The sequence below is a fragment of the Oncorhynchus tshawytscha genome, linkage group LG12 (assembly GCF_018296145.1).
Source record: "Oncorhynchus tshawytscha isolate Ot180627B linkage group LG12, Otsh_v2.0, whole genome shotgun sequence".
Taxonomy (NCBI): domain Eukaryota; kingdom Metazoa; phylum Chordata; class Actinopteri; order Salmoniformes; family Salmonidae; genus Oncorhynchus; species Oncorhynchus tshawytscha.
The window spans coordinates 63847076-63861922 of record NC_056440.1 but is presented as its reverse complement, the minus strand read 5'-3'; the positions used below and the strand labels follow the sequence as shown (position 1 = coordinate 63861922).

The 14847-nt window shown below is 41.9% G+C and overlaps 1 protein-coding gene and 1 long non-coding RNA gene across 5 annotated transcripts; one reads left to right on the top strand and one right to left on the bottom strand.

Annotated features, from left to right (window-relative positions):
* The first annotated feature begins 337 nt into the window (after positions 1 to 337).
* Positions 338 to 1449, top strand: LOC121847841. The gene is made up of 3 exons (XR_006084721.1): positions 338 to 406; positions 992 to 1330; positions 1368 to 1449. It is a non-coding gene; the product is annotated as an uncharacterized LOC121847841 (long non-coding RNA).
* Positions 1101 to 13319, bottom strand: LOC112242109 (ciliary-associated calcium-binding coiled-coil protein 1). Of its 4 annotated transcripts, none has more exons than XM_042330892.1 (8): positions 13282 to 13319; positions 11892 to 11986; positions 11640 to 11809; positions 9378 to 9516; positions 9133 to 9205; positions 7691 to 7798; positions 4520 to 4678; positions 1101 to 1462 (listed from the first exon to the last, which is right to left on the bottom strand). In XM_042330892.1, exons 3-8 carry the CDS (start codon positions 11707 to 11709, stop codon positions 1361 to 1363), a joined length of 651 nt encoding a protein of 216 aa, XP_042186826.1. In that variant the 5' UTR covers positions 11710 to 11809; positions 11892 to 11986; positions 13282 to 13319; the 3' UTR covers positions 1101 to 1360. The 4 variants fall into 4 exon arrangements, 2 of the variants coding, with proteins under 2 accessions (XP_042186826.1, XP_042186825.1); XM_042330891.1 differs by lacking the exon at positions 13282 to 13319 and adding an exon at positions 12131 to 13252; XR_006084719.1 differs by lacking the exons at positions 1101 to 1462; positions 4520 to 4678; positions 13282 to 13319 and adding exons at positions 6508 to 6688; positions 12131 to 13252 and having other exon boundaries at positions 6744 to 7798.
* Positions 13320 to 14847: the final 1528 nt, after the last annotated feature.

The window sequence follows — 14847 nt, the reverse complement described above, 5'->3', positions numbered from 1 at the left end:
GTTTTCTGTGATGTATCTAACCCTAACCCTTTAAGAGAGAATCTCAATACCACCATGCTGAAAGCGTAATGATTATATAAGGATATGCTATAGACTGTGTGGTGGGATATGTTATAGACTGTGTGGTGTATTGTGGATATATTATAGACTGTGTGGTGTATTGTGGTTATAGACTGTGTGGTGTATTGTGTTCATAGTGGATATATTATAGACTGTGTGGTGTATTGTGGATATATTATAGACTGTGTGGTGTATTGTGGATATATTATAGACTGTGTGGTGTATTGTGGATATATTATAGACTGTGTGGTGTATTGTGGATATGTTATAGACTGTGGTGTATTGTGGATATATTATAGACTGTGTGGTGTATTGTGTTCATAGTGGATATGTTATAGACTGTGTGGTGTATTGTGGATATATTATAGACTGTGTGGTGTATTGTGGATATATTATAGACTGTGTGGTGTATTGTGTTCATAGTGGATATATTATAGACTGTGTGGTGTATTGTGTTCATAGTGGATATATTATAGACTGTGTGGTGTATTGTGTTCATAGTGGATATGTTATAGACTGTGTGGTGTATTGTGTTCATAGTGGATATATTATAGACTGTGTGGTGTATTGTGTTCATAGTGGATATATTATAGACTGTGGTGTATTGTGTTCATAGTGGATATGTTATAGACTGTGTGGTGTATTGTGTTCATAGTGGATATGTTATAGACTGTGTGGTGTATTGTGTTCATAGTGGATATATTATAGACTGTGTGGTGTATTGTGTTCATAGTGGATATATTATAGACTGTGTGGTGTATTGTGTTCATAGTGGATATGTTATAGACTGTGTGGTGTATTGTGTTCATAGTGGATATGTTATACTATGAGGTGTATTGTGTTCATAGTGGATATGTTATACTATGAGGTGTATTGTGTTCATAGTGGATATGTTATATGAGGTGTACATAGTGATATGTTATACTATGAGGTGTATTGTGTTCATAGTGGATATGTTATAGACTGTGTGGTGTATTGTGTTCATAGTGGATATATTATAGACTGTGTGGTGTATTGTGTTCATAGTGGATATGTTATAGACTGTGTGGTGTATTGTGTTCATAGTGGATATGTTATACTATGAGGTGTATTGTGTTCATAGTGGATATGTTATACTATGTGGTGTATTGTGTTCATAGTGGATATGTTATACTATGAGGTGTATTGTGTTCATAGTGGATATGTTATACTATGTGGTGTATTGTGTTCATAGTGGATATGTTATACTATGAGGTGTATTGTGTTCATAGTGGATATGTTATACTATGAGGTGTATTGTGTTCATAGTGGATATGTTATACTATGAGGTGTGTTGTAGCTGTTTGCAGGCAGAATGTTTCAGTGGTTCTAGTCTGGTACTGAAACTCTCCTCCTGGACTCTCAGCTTCTCTGTGAATTCAGCCTGTACCAACACAAGAGGAAAGCCATTGATAATAGTTTGGATAATTACTCATTATTTACCACGAGTGTTTCAACGCTGTCATCCAAAAGACCATTGTATCCCCCTGGCTCCGTGTATTCCCCCTGGCTCCGTGTATTCCCCTGGCTCCGTGTATTCCCCCCTGGCTCCGTGTATTCCCCTGGCTCCGTGTATTCCCCTGGCTCCGTGTATTCCCCTGGCTCCGTGTATTCCCCCTGGCTCCGTGTATTCCCCCTGGCTCCGTGTATTCCCCCTGGCTCCGTGTATTCCCCCTGGCTCCGTGTATTCCCCCTGGCTCCGTGTATCCCTGAGCGTGCCGGTCAGCGTGTCGGTCGGTCGGTCAGTCAGTCAGTATACAACATAGTCAGTCAGTCAGTCAGTCAGTCAGTCAGTCAGTGTGTCAGTATACAACATAGTCAGTCAGTCAGTGTGTCAGTATACAACATAGTCAGTCAGTCAGTGTGTCAGTATACAACATAGTCAGTCAGTCAGTCAGTATACAACATAGACAGTCAGTCAGTCAGTCAGTATACAACATAGACAGTCAGTGTGTCAGTATACAACATAGACAGTCAGTCAGTCAGTCAGTGTGTCAGTATACAACATAGTCAGTCAGTCAGTCAGTATACAACATAGACAGTCAGTGTGTCAGTATACAACATAGTCAGTCAGTAAGTATGCCAGTCAGTATGCCAGTCAGTGTGTCAGTCAGTGTGTCAGTCAGTGTGTCAGTCAGTGTGTCAGTATACAACATAGACAGTCAGTCAGTATGTCAGTAAGTATGCCAGTCAGTGTGTCAGTCAGTGTGTCAGTCAGTGTGTCAGTCAGTGTGTCAGTCAGTGTGTCAGTATACAACATAGTCAGTCAGTATGCCAGTGTGTCAGTCAGTCAGTATGCCAGTCAGTATGCCAGTCAGTATGGCATACTATGGCATAGTATGCCAGTCAACATAGACAGTCAGTCAGTATGTCAGTATGTCAGTCAGTATACAACATAGACAGTCAGTCAGTATGTCAGTCAGTATACAACATAGACAGTCAGTCAGTATGTCAGTCAGTATACAACATAGACAGTCAGTCAGTATACAACATAGACAGTCAGTCAGTATGTCAGTCAGTCAGTATACAACATAGACAGTCAGTCAGTATGTCAGTCAGTCAGTATACAACATAGACAGTCAGTCAGTATGTCAGTCAGTCAGTATACAACATAGACAGTCAGTCAGTATGTCAGTCAGTATACAACATAGACAGTCAGTCAGTATGTCAGTCAGTATACAACATAGACAGTCAGTCAGTATGTCAGTCAGTATACAACATAGACAGTCAGTCAGTATGTCAGTCAGTATACAACATAGACAGTCAGTCAGTATGTCAGTCAGTATACAACATAGACAGTCAGTCAGTATGTCAGTCAGTATACAACATAGACAGTCAGTCAGTATGTCAGTCAGTATACAACATAGACAGTCAGTCAGTATGTCAGTCAGTATACAACATAGACAGTCAGTCAGTATGTCAGTCAGTATACAACATAGACAGTCAGTCAGTATGTCAGTCAGTATACAACATAGACAGTCAGTCAGTATGTCAGTCAGTATACAACATAGACAGTCAGTCAGTATGTCAGTCAGTATACAACATAGACAGTCAGTCAGTATGTCAGTCAGTATACAACATAGACAGTCAGTCAGTATGTCAGTCAGTATACAACATAGACAGTCAGTCAGTATGTCAGTCAGTATACAACATAGACAGTCAGTCAGTATGTCAGTCAGTATACAACATAGACAGTCAGTCAGTATGTCAGTCAGTATACAACATAGACAGTCAGTCAGTATGTCAGTCAGTATACAACATAGACAGTCAGTCAGTATGTCAGTCAGTATACAACATAGACAGTCAGTCAGTATGTCAGTCAGTATCATAGACAGTCAGTCAGTATGTCAGTCAGTATACAACATAGACAGTCAGTCAGTATGTCAGTCAGTATACAACATAGACAGTCAGTCAGTATGTCAGTCAGTATACAACATAGACAGTCAGTCAGTATGTCAGTCAGTATACAACATAGACAGTCAGTCAGTATGTCAGTATGTCAGTCAGTATACAACATAGACAGTCAGTCAGTATGTCAGTATGTCAGTCAGTATACAACATAGACAGTCAGTCAGTATGTCAGTATGTCAGTCAGTATACAACATAGACAGTCAGTCAGTATGTCAGTCAGTATACAACATAGACAGTCAGTCAGTATGTCAGTATGTCAGTCAGTATACAACATAGACAGTCAGTCAGTATGTCAGTATGTCAGTCAGTATACAACATAGACAGTCAGTCAGTATGTCAGTATGTCAGTCAGTATACAACATAGACAGTCAGTCAGTATGTCAGTCAGTATACAACATAGACAGTCAGTCAGTATGTCAGTATGTCAGTCAGTATACAACATAGACAGTCAGTCAGTATGTCAGTCAGTATACAACATAGACAGTCAGTCAGTATGTCAGTATGTCAGTCAGTATACAACATAGACAGTCAGTCAGTATGTCAGTATGTCAGTCAGTATACAACATAGACAGTCAGTCAGTATGTCAGTATGTCAGTCAGTATACAACATAGACAGTCAGTCAGTATGTCAGTATGTCAGTCAGTATACAACATAGACAGTCAGTCAGTATGTCAGTATGTCAGTCAGTATACAACATAGACAGTCAGTCAGTATGTCAGTCAGTATACAACATAGACAGTCAGTCAGTATGTCAGTCAGTATACAACATAGACAGTCAGTCAGTATGTCAGTCAGTATACAACATAGACAGTCAGTCAGTATGTCAGTCAGTATACAACATAGACAGTCAGTCAGTATGTCAGTCAGTATACAACATAGACAGTCAGTCAGTATGCCAGTGGGTGGGTCGGTCGGTCACAATAATCAAATTCAACTGTACGAAACACCAGAATACATGAAGGTTGTTTATTTCAATAAAAACTACACAACAAAAGCTTTAAAGGATTCAGATTCATCATGAAATCCTACCTGTAGGGTTCCCAGCATCTCTTTGGTCATGTCTCCCAGCACGTCTTTGACATCCTGAACGTTGTATCCTTCCAACCCTGTAGCCTTGTTCTCCTGCTCCTGCTCCAGAGCTGTTTCACCTGGTACCTCTCCATCCTCCTCCTGGCTGGTCCTCTGTCCCTGGGTCAACAGAACCCCACCTATCAGACAGGCTGGTCCTCTGTGTCAACAGAACACCACCTATCAGACAGGCTGGTCCTCTGTGTCAACAGAACACCACCTATCAGACAGGCTGGTCCTCTGTGTCAACAGAACACCACCTATCAGACAGGCTGGTCCTCTGGGTCAACAGAACACCACCTATCAGACAGGCTGGTCCTCTGTGTCAACAGAACACCACCTATCAGACAGGCTGGTCCTCTGTCCCTGTCAACAGAACACCACCTATCAGACAGGCTGGTCCTCTGTGTCAACAGAACACCACCTATCAGACAGGCTGGTCCTCTGTGGGTCAACAGAACACCACCTATCAGACAGGCTGGTCCTCTGTCCCTGGGTCAACAGAACACCACCTATCAGACAGGCTGGTCCTCTGTCCCTGGGTCAACAGAACACCACCTATCAGACAGGCTGGTCCTCTGTCCCTGGGTCAACAGAACACCACCTATCAGACAGGCTGGTCCTCTGTGTCAACAGAACACCACCTATCAGACAGGCTGGTCCTCTGTCCCTGTCAACAGAACACCACCTATCAGACAGGCTGGTCCTCTGTCCCTGGGTCAACAGAACACCACCTATCAGACAGGCTGGTCCTCTGTCCCTGGGTCAACAGAACACCACCTATCAGACAGGCTGGTCCTCTGTCCCTGGGTCAACAGAACACCACCTATCAGACAGGCTGGTCCTCTGTCCCTGGGTCAACAGAACACCACCTATCAGACAGGCTGGTCCTCTGTCCCTGGGTCAACAGAACCCCACCTATCAGACAGGCTGGTCCTCTGTCCCTGGGTCAACAGAACCCCACCTATCAGACAGGCTGGTCCTCTGTCCCTGGGTCAACAGAACACCACCTATCAGACAGGCTGGTCCTCTGTCCCTGGGTCAACAGAACCCCACCTATCAGACAGGCTGGTCCTCTGTCCCTGGGTCAACAGAACACCACCTATCAGACAGGCTGGTCCTCTGTCCCTGGGTCAACAGAACACCACCTATCAGACAGGCTGGTCCTCTGTCCCTGGGTCAACAGAACACCACCTATCAGACAGGCTGGTCCTCTGTCCCTGGGTCAACAGAACCCCACCTATCAGACAGGCTGGTCCTCTGTCCCTGGGTCAACAGAACCCCACCTATCAGACAGGCTGGTCCTCTGTCCCTGGGTCAACAGAACCCCACCTATCAGACAGGCTGGTCCTCTGTCCCTGGGTCAACAGAACCCCACCTATCAGACAGGCTGGTCCTCTGTCCCTGGGTCAGTATCAGACATTCTGTTGCTACATGTTCAAATCAACTGTTATGGTATTTAACTACAATCTCCTACCATTACATTCTGTTGCTACATGTTCAAATCAACCGTTATGGTATTTAACTACAATCTCCTACCATTACATTCTGTTGCTACATGTTCAAATCAACCGTTATGGTATTTAACTACAATCTCCTACCATTACATTCTGTTGCTACATGTTCAAATCAACCGTTATGGTATTTAACTACAATCTCCTACCATTACATTCTGTTGCTACATGTTCAAATCAACCGTTATGGTATTTAACTACAATCTCCTACCCTTACATTCTGTTGCTACATGTTCAAATCAACCGTTATGGTATGTACTAGTAGTAGTGGTAACACATTGATCAGTCATAAAGTCAAGCTTCAGTTCTCAGTGAAGAGGTCTTCAACAGTGTGACAGCACCCACCTGTGGTCTTATGGGAAATAGCAGAATCACTGACTTGGAATAGGAGTTTTGGAATAGGAGTGACACTAACTCAGAAATAATACACAATAATACAATATGTACTATTTATTAATCTACTTGTCTTTTAAATCCAGATAGTACAAGAAAATATAAAAACATCAGCTGTGAGCAGTAACCTAAGCAGAGCCCATGGTAAAGTCAATTATAGTACCTCTTCCTGCTGTTCAACAGGAGTAATGAGGTTGTCATCAGTAGTCCTACAGTACAGTACCTCTTCCTGCTGTTCAAAAGGAGTAATGAGGTAGTCTTCAGTAGTCCCACAGTACCTCTTCCTGCTGTTCAACAGGAGTCATGTAATGAGGTAGTCTTCAGTAGTCCTACAATACAGTATAGTACCTCTTCCTGCTGTTCAACAGGAGTAATGAGGTTGTCATCAGTAGTCCCACAGTACCTCTTCCTGCTGTTCAACAGGAGGCATGTAATGGAGGTAGTCATCAGTAGTCCTACAGTACAGTACCTCTTCCTGCTGTTCAACAGGAGTCATGTAATGAGGTAGTCATCAGTAGTCCTACAGTACAGTACCTCTTCCTGCTGTTCAACAGGAGTAATGAGGTTGTCATCAGTAGTCCTACAGTATAGTACCTCTTCCTGCTGTTCAAAAGGAGTAATGAGGTAGTCTTCAGTAGTCCCACAGTACCTCTTCCTGCTGTTCAACAGGAGTCATGTAATGAGGTAGTCTTCAGTAGTCCTACAATACAGTATAGTACCTCTTCCTGCTGTTCAACAGGAGTAATGAGGTTGTCATCAGTAGTCCCACAGTACCTCTTCCTGCTGTTCAACAGGAGGCATGTAATGGAGGTAGTCATCAGTAGTCCTACAGTACAGTACCTCTTCCTGCTGTTCAACAGGAGTCATGTAATGAGGTAGTCATCAGTAGTCCTACAGTACAGTACCTCTTCCTGCTGTTCAACAGGAGTCATGTAATGAGGTAGTCATCAGTAGTCCTACAGTACAGTACCTCTTTCTGCTGTTCAACAGGAGTCATGTAATGAGGTAGTCTTCAGTAGTCCTACAATACAGTATAGTACCTCTTCCTGCTGTTCAACAGGAGTCATGTAATGAGGTAGTCTTCAGTAGTCCTACAATACAGTATAGTACCTCTTCCTGCTGTTCAACAGGAGTAATGAGGTTGTCATCAGTAGTCCCACAGTACCTCTTCCTGCTGTTCAACAGGAGTCATGTAATGAGGTAGTCCTACAGTACAGTACAGTACCTCTTCCTGCTGTTCAACAGGAGTCATGTAATGGAGGTAGTCATCAGTATTCATGCCTTCTTCCAACGGGGCTACAAAGTCTGCTGAGCTGATCACCTCTATGGTCCTCTGGAATACAGTTAGTCAGGAAACAGAGGTTGTAGTCTCACCCATGATCTTACAGTAGAATATGTTGGATGTTTGCCTTCACATTTGTGAATATATTAAGAAAATGATCATATTAACTGGTAACAGACCTTGTAAAGATATCAATGGGAAATCAAACAGACTCATTCATTATAGCTCCAAACTGTCAGGGATTAATCACTATACTACAGCTCGATCTGGAAATGATGAGTAGTTTATTATGTCACATCCTGGAACGTTGCAGCTCCTAGAAAAGAGCTCTGGTTGAACAAATCAATTTAATGGGCACTGATGTTATTATAGACTCCATACATGCTGTGATAATGAGATCTAATGTTATTATAGACTCCATACATGCTGTGATAATGAGATCTAATGTTATTATAGACTCCATACATGCTGTGATAATGAGATCTAATGTTATTATAGGCTCCATACATGCTGTGATAATGAGATCTAATGTTATTATAGGCTACATACATGCTGTGATAATGAGATCTAATGTTATTATAGACTCCATACATGCTGTGATAATGAGATCTAATGTTATTATAGACTCCATACATGCTGTGATAATGAGATCTAATGTTATTATAGACTCCATACATGCTGTGATAATGAGATCTAATGTTATTATAGACTCCATACATGCTGTGATAATGAGATCTAATGTTATTATAGACTCCATACATGCTGTGATAATGAGATCTAATGTTATTATAGACTCCATACATGCTGTGATAATGAGATCTAATGTTATTATAGACTCCATACATGCTGTGATAATGAGATCTAATGTTATTATAGACTCCATACATGCTGTGATAATGAGATCTAATGTTATTATAGACTCCATACATGCTGTGATAATGAGATCTAATGCTATTATAGACTCCATACATGCTGTGATAATGAGATCTAATGTTATTATAGACTCCATACATGCTGTGATAATGAGATCTAATGTTATTATAGGCTCCATACATGCTGTGATAATGAGATCTAATGTTATTATAGACTCCATACATGCTGTGATAATGAGATCTAATGTTATTATAGGCTCCATACATGCTGTGATAATGAGATCTAATGTTATTATAGACTCCATACATGCTGTGATAATGAGATCTAGATCTAGACAGAGAGGACAGACAAATTATCTCCTGATGGTGAGTTAGACAGAGATGACAGATAAATGGTTAGGGACAATGACAGGAAAGGACTCTCTTTATGGTCACTGCCCTTCCAAGTTACTCACTAGCTTCCTTAAGTAAACCTCAACATACATACGGACACAATGACGCAGGCAGTCTCACCTTCTTCCCAAGGAGCAGCTCCTCTCTAGGTTGGCTGAAGAGAAACTCATAGAGTTGGTAGTTCTGAAAGAGACTATAGTAAAACAGGTGAACCAAGATAAGTAACCAACAGACCAGAACTTCAACATCCCCTATGAGGGTCACTGCTCTGAATGGATTATCACCAGGTAAGTAAGGACAGTGTTCATGTGATATTAATCATGTAGGCCTTACTAAAAAAGGATAATAGAGAAGAGTCTTGCTACCTGCACTTCAGGTAGTCAGTGATGGACATGGCCTGCTCAGCATCAAACAGTGAGTCAACCTCTGGAGAAGGAGACTGGCGCGTTCCTGATATCATCTTGGCAAACTCATTCAGGTTATCAACAAACGGCATCTGCTTCTCTGGGACATTGAGGACAGATATGAATACAGATATTAGCCACAGCCAGTCCATATTGAGGTTAGCCATAAGAATCTGACTGGACGTTCATTACTTCTCTCTCTGAGGCAGGAACGGTGCCATGCCAAGATCGGGACAGCAAGGAGCGTGAGATGTGTCTCGGAAAACATACCTTAATCCAAGGATGGGAGATGGCGCTGTATTCCTAATTATCCCAACTGACAAATCGAGAAGAAATACTGCTAGTTTTTAATGAAACTGCCATTTGTCAGCATGCTAGGCTAGCTAATGCTAAAGCAACCCATTAGATTCGACAACACTTTCGTTAGATACTCACCAACGCATTGCATTTTAATGGAATTCAATGGGCATTGTATATAGCATTAGCTAGCCTAGCATGCTGACGAAATGGCAGTTTCATAAAAAAACTAGCAGTATTTCAATCTTCTCAATTTTTCAGTTGGGATAATTAGGAATACAGCGCCATCTCCCATTCATGGATTGAGGTAGGTTGTCCGAGCCATATCTCGCGAGCACCACTCAGCTAGAGAGAGAAGTATTACACGTCTGGTTGGATTCTTATGGCTACATTGATGAATTCCACAACAAACACAGTCCCTAATGAAGGTCCTGATGATTAGGTGGTGAACACACCGTCCCTAATGAAGGTCTTGATGATTAGGTGGTGAACACACCGTCCTAATGAAGGTCTTGATGATTAGGTGGTGAACACACAGTCCCTAATAAAGGGCAAAATGAGTAGAATTTCATGAAATGAGTTATAAATTGCTCAGTCTTCTCTCCATGACTCTGTTCCATGGCAAAATGAGTAGAATTGCAGGAAACTTGCTTTCAAATGGCAACATTATCTCAAATTGTGAAGTTTGAGGAAATTAACTCTATTTTCTTCGCTCTGCTGTCATGAAGGGGGCAACTTAGAAATTCTCGCAGGGTGGGGTGGGACCCCAAATAAATGTTACTTAGGGCCCACAAAAAGGCTGTCTGCATGTGTGGGTATAGATGTCGATATGCAGGCCTGCGAGGCACTGTGGCCGGTCATGATGAGTTCAGATTTTGTGGCCCACACCCCAATTTTGTGGCCCACACCCCAAGTTTCTCCATCCCTGGTTGGGGCACACTCGTGGTAACAAATCAAAATTATAGGTTGCGGCCTCCCGGGTGGCGCAGTGGTTAAGGGCGCTGTACTGCAGCGCCAGCTGTGCCACCAGAGACTCTGGGTTCGCGCCCAGGCTCTGTCGTAACCGGCCACGACCGGGAGGTCCGTGGGGCGACGCACAATTGGCCTAGCGTCGTTCGGGTTAGGGAGGGCTTGGCCGGTAGGGATATCCCTGTCTCATCGCGCACCAGCGACTCCTGTGGCGGGCCGGGTGCAGTGGTTGCCAGGTGCACGGTGTTTCTTTGGTGCGGCTGGCTTCCGGGTTGGATGCGCGCTGTGTTAAGAAGCAGTGCGGCTTGGTTTGGATTGTGTATCAGAGGACACATGACTTTCAACCTTCGTCTCTCCCAAGCCCATACGGGAGTTGTAGCGATGAGACAAGATACTGCTAATTGGATACCACGAAATTGGTAAAATAAAAAAATAATAGGTTGCACAGTAAATTACTCATCTCATACTTTATTCTATACTATTCTACATATCTCATTAACTTAATGTTTACATATCTTGCATTTCTCATCTCATATGTACATATTTCTCATCTCATATGTACGGTTGGATTGTACGGTACATATGAGATGAGAAATGCAAGATATCTTAGTCCGTTCCGCTCTGACATCACTTGTCCTTTACTTAGATGTGTGTGTATTGGGTTTATGTTGTGTAATTTGTTAGATATTACTGCACTGTCGGAGCTAGAAGCACAAGTGTTTCGCTACACCCGCAATAACATCTGCTAATTTTATTAATTTTTATTTTACCTTTATTTAAATAGGCAAGTCAGTTAAGAACAAATTCTTATTTTCAATGACGGCCTCGGAACAGTGGGTTAACTGCCTTGTTCAGGGGCAGAATGACAGATTTGTACCTTGTCAGCTCGGGGATTCGATCTGTGACCGATAAAATTTGATTTGATACTGTCTGTTACCTATAAATCCTATGACTTACCACTGATATTGTCCAGTAACAATTGCAGTAGAGCCATGATGAATGAGATCTGTTGACAGGTGTAGTTCATCTCCCTGGTCCACCAGAAGCCAGAGACAAAGTAGTCCAACAGGGAAGCCTCCTTCAGACACGTCTGGTAGTTCTTCAAACCAAGTATTTCTTCAAACTGGCTGTTGTAAAACAAAAAGGTTGACAGACATGAACCACTTCCAAATAAACTGGCCAGTAGGCCTATATATCCTTGTTACTTACAATTGCACTTGTTCCACTGTCAAATCCAACAGCGTGTTGATTTGTTCATGGGAAATAAGTTTCCATTGAGGGTTGGCTTTTTCAGCATCATTTTCCTGTATTAATTGGATTCAGAACACAAGTTGAGTTTGGTTAGCTCTAGCTATGATAACAGTTTGTCAAATAATAACCAGACAAATGATGTAGTAAATATTTCAAATAATATAAAATATTAATAGGGTTTTAACATATCTTCCTACTTTGGACGCAACGTCATTTCTATCGTTTGTATTTTTATCCGCTGACTTGTTGCTTTGTTTCACTTTTGCAGACATGTTTTAGTCACCGGCGTTACCACGGCAACATGTCCACAGTGGACGGGCGGTGAGCTTCCGGTCCGGGTGATGAGCTTCCGGGCGGTGAGCTTCCGGTCCGGGTGATGAGCTTCCGGGCGGTGAGCTTCTGGGCAGTCTAGTCTATCGAGATGGATAAAGCTGATTCTAGAATCGCAGTGTTGTCAACTTAGCGAGTATTCAGACCCCTCTAGCGACAAATAAAAATAAATTAAAAAACGAACCGCCAATAGCTACTTTCCATACTGAGGAGTCGGCAACACTGTTAGATCTGTCTAGTCAACCTGTAACCAGTGCTGCCCGGAGCGCCGTACTGGTACTTCTCATTTTGGCCGAATAGCATACCGTCTCCTCTATAAAACAAAGGCAATGAAAGGACAGTATCAAGACAGGCAGAAGCTGCTTCTCCAATAGAAAACCAGTTGACACGGTGTCTGGCTGAACTCATGGGTAGAGACATGTCTTCGGGTTAACGGTTGTCTCGCACCGAACTGCGCAAGCCGTCAACTCAAATGCATTTGTTTTTGATGAAAATGAAAACGTGTAATTTCTCTCTTTCACTTGGTTGGAGTAATAACATGTTCAGCTACTTAAGACACTAGCTTAAATCTATATTGTGCTTTTAGATTTCGAGAAAAATTATCAAACAAGAATGAAGGCGGGATCTGCAATGAAGAGTGGACATTCATTTCCTGATTCAGCTTCGTACAAATGTATTTGCTTTAGGGTTGCTTTCCAAACACTTAAACGACACCCCCTGTCCGCTCAGCCCTCAAATTAAGTGGACGCTTCTGATAACGTTTCATGACGTCTGACGAGTATACACTTGCAGGGCGAAGGAGGCAGGAATGATTTTTAAATGGACCGGACATTCCCGGAAAGGTGTCACTCGTTCGTTCCGCGACGATTGTGCTTTCTAACCAAACAAAAACATCATGACTTTTATGAGACGTGTTCGTGCATTACGGACAATGCAATCGCCATCACACTGCCCCATCAAATCTAATTTTATAAGTCACATGCGCCGAATACAACCTTACAGTGAAATGCTTACTTACGAGCCTCTAGCCAACAACGTAGTTTAAAATTATTATTTGGGGGTTATGCTCTGACTTCCACTGTCAACTGTGGAACCTTATATAGACAGGTGTGTGCCTTTCCAAATCATGACCAATCAATTGAATTTACCAGTTGGACAATCAAGTTGTAGAAACATCTCAAGGGTGATCAATGGAAACAGGATGCACCTGAGCTCAATTTTGAGTCTCGTAGTCAAAGGTCTGAATACTAATGTAAATAAGGTATTTATGTGTTAATTTTTTATAAATTTGTTTTCGATTTGTCATCATGGGGTATAGTGTAGATTGATGAGAAAAAAAAAAAAATAATTGTATCAATTTTAGAATAAGGCTGTAACGTAACAAAATGTAGAAACGGGTCTGAATACTTTCCGAATGCACCGTATAATAATACTTCCTACATGCAACTCCCTTAAACATGTAACATTTACTTTTACTCAACTAATAACTTTGCAATGTCGCGCGTCAAGCGCAGCATTTTGCCACCGGCAGCACCCATTGGGTATTCGTTGTGCAGAGGCTGTTTGAGCGTTAAATGACGAGACATAGGCATTGATGCGAGTAACCAGTCTTGTTCAGTACATGACAACACATCCGGGTATCTCAAGCACCCCGGTAAAACACAAGAGTTGCAGTAATGAACATTTACCAACAGAAGGCATCACTGTGCCATCTTACACCCATAACATCTTCCATTTAATAAAATAGGGCAGGAGGTGTAAATTCACTAACAAAACAAACCTAGTAACAATTTCCAACAATAAACAGTTTAGTTTTTTTTTTCAGGTAACAATAACACATTTTGATATTCTCTTCACTTTTATCAATTCAATTCAAGGGCTTTATTGGCATGGGAAACATGTGTTAACATTGCCAAAGCAAGTGAGGTAGATAATATATAAAGTGAAATAAACAATAAAAATGAACAGTAGACATCACACATACAGAAGTTTCAAAACAATAAAGACATTACAAATGTCATATTATATATATATATACAGTGTTTTAACAATGTACAAATGGTAAAGGACACAAGATAAAATAAATAAGCATAGATATGGGTTGTATTTACAATGGTGCGTGTTCTTCACTGGTTGCCCTTTTCTCGTGGCAACAGGTCACAAATCTTGCTGCTCTGATGGCACACTGTGGAATTTCACCCAGTAGATATGGGAGTTTTTCAAAATTGGATTTGTTTTCGAATTCTTTGTGGATCTGTGTAATCTGAGGGAAATATGTCTCTCTAATATGGTCATACATTGGGCAGGAGGTTAGGAAGTGCAGCTCAGTTTCCACCTTATTTTGTGGGCAGTGAGCACATAGCCTGTCTTCTCTTGAGAGCCATGTCTGCCTACGGCGGCCTTTCTCAATAGCAAGGCTATGCTCGCTGAGTCTGTACATAGTCAAAGCTTTCCTTAATTTTGGGTCAGTCACAGTGGTCAGGTATTCTGCCGCTGTGTACTCTCTGTGTAGGGCCAAATAGCATTCTAGTTTGCTCTGTTTTTTTGTTAATTCTTTCCAATGTGTCAAGTAGTTATCTTTTTT

Bases quoted from the DNA above. Each gene is read 5' to 3' on its own strand.
- LOC112242109 (XM_042330891.1), bottom strand. From the start codon at position 12,205: ATGTCTGCAAAAGTGAAACAAAGCAACAAGTCAGCGGATAAAAATACA. The intron at 11,810-11,891 runs GTAAGTAACAAG...GTTTTACAACAG, and splicing joins ACAGTGGAACAAGTGCAATT to CCAGTTTGAAGAAATACTTG. The intron at 1,463-4,519 runs GTAGGATTTCAT...GTGTTGGTACAG, and splicing joins AGATGCTGGGAACCCTACAG to GCTGAATTCACAGAGAAGCT.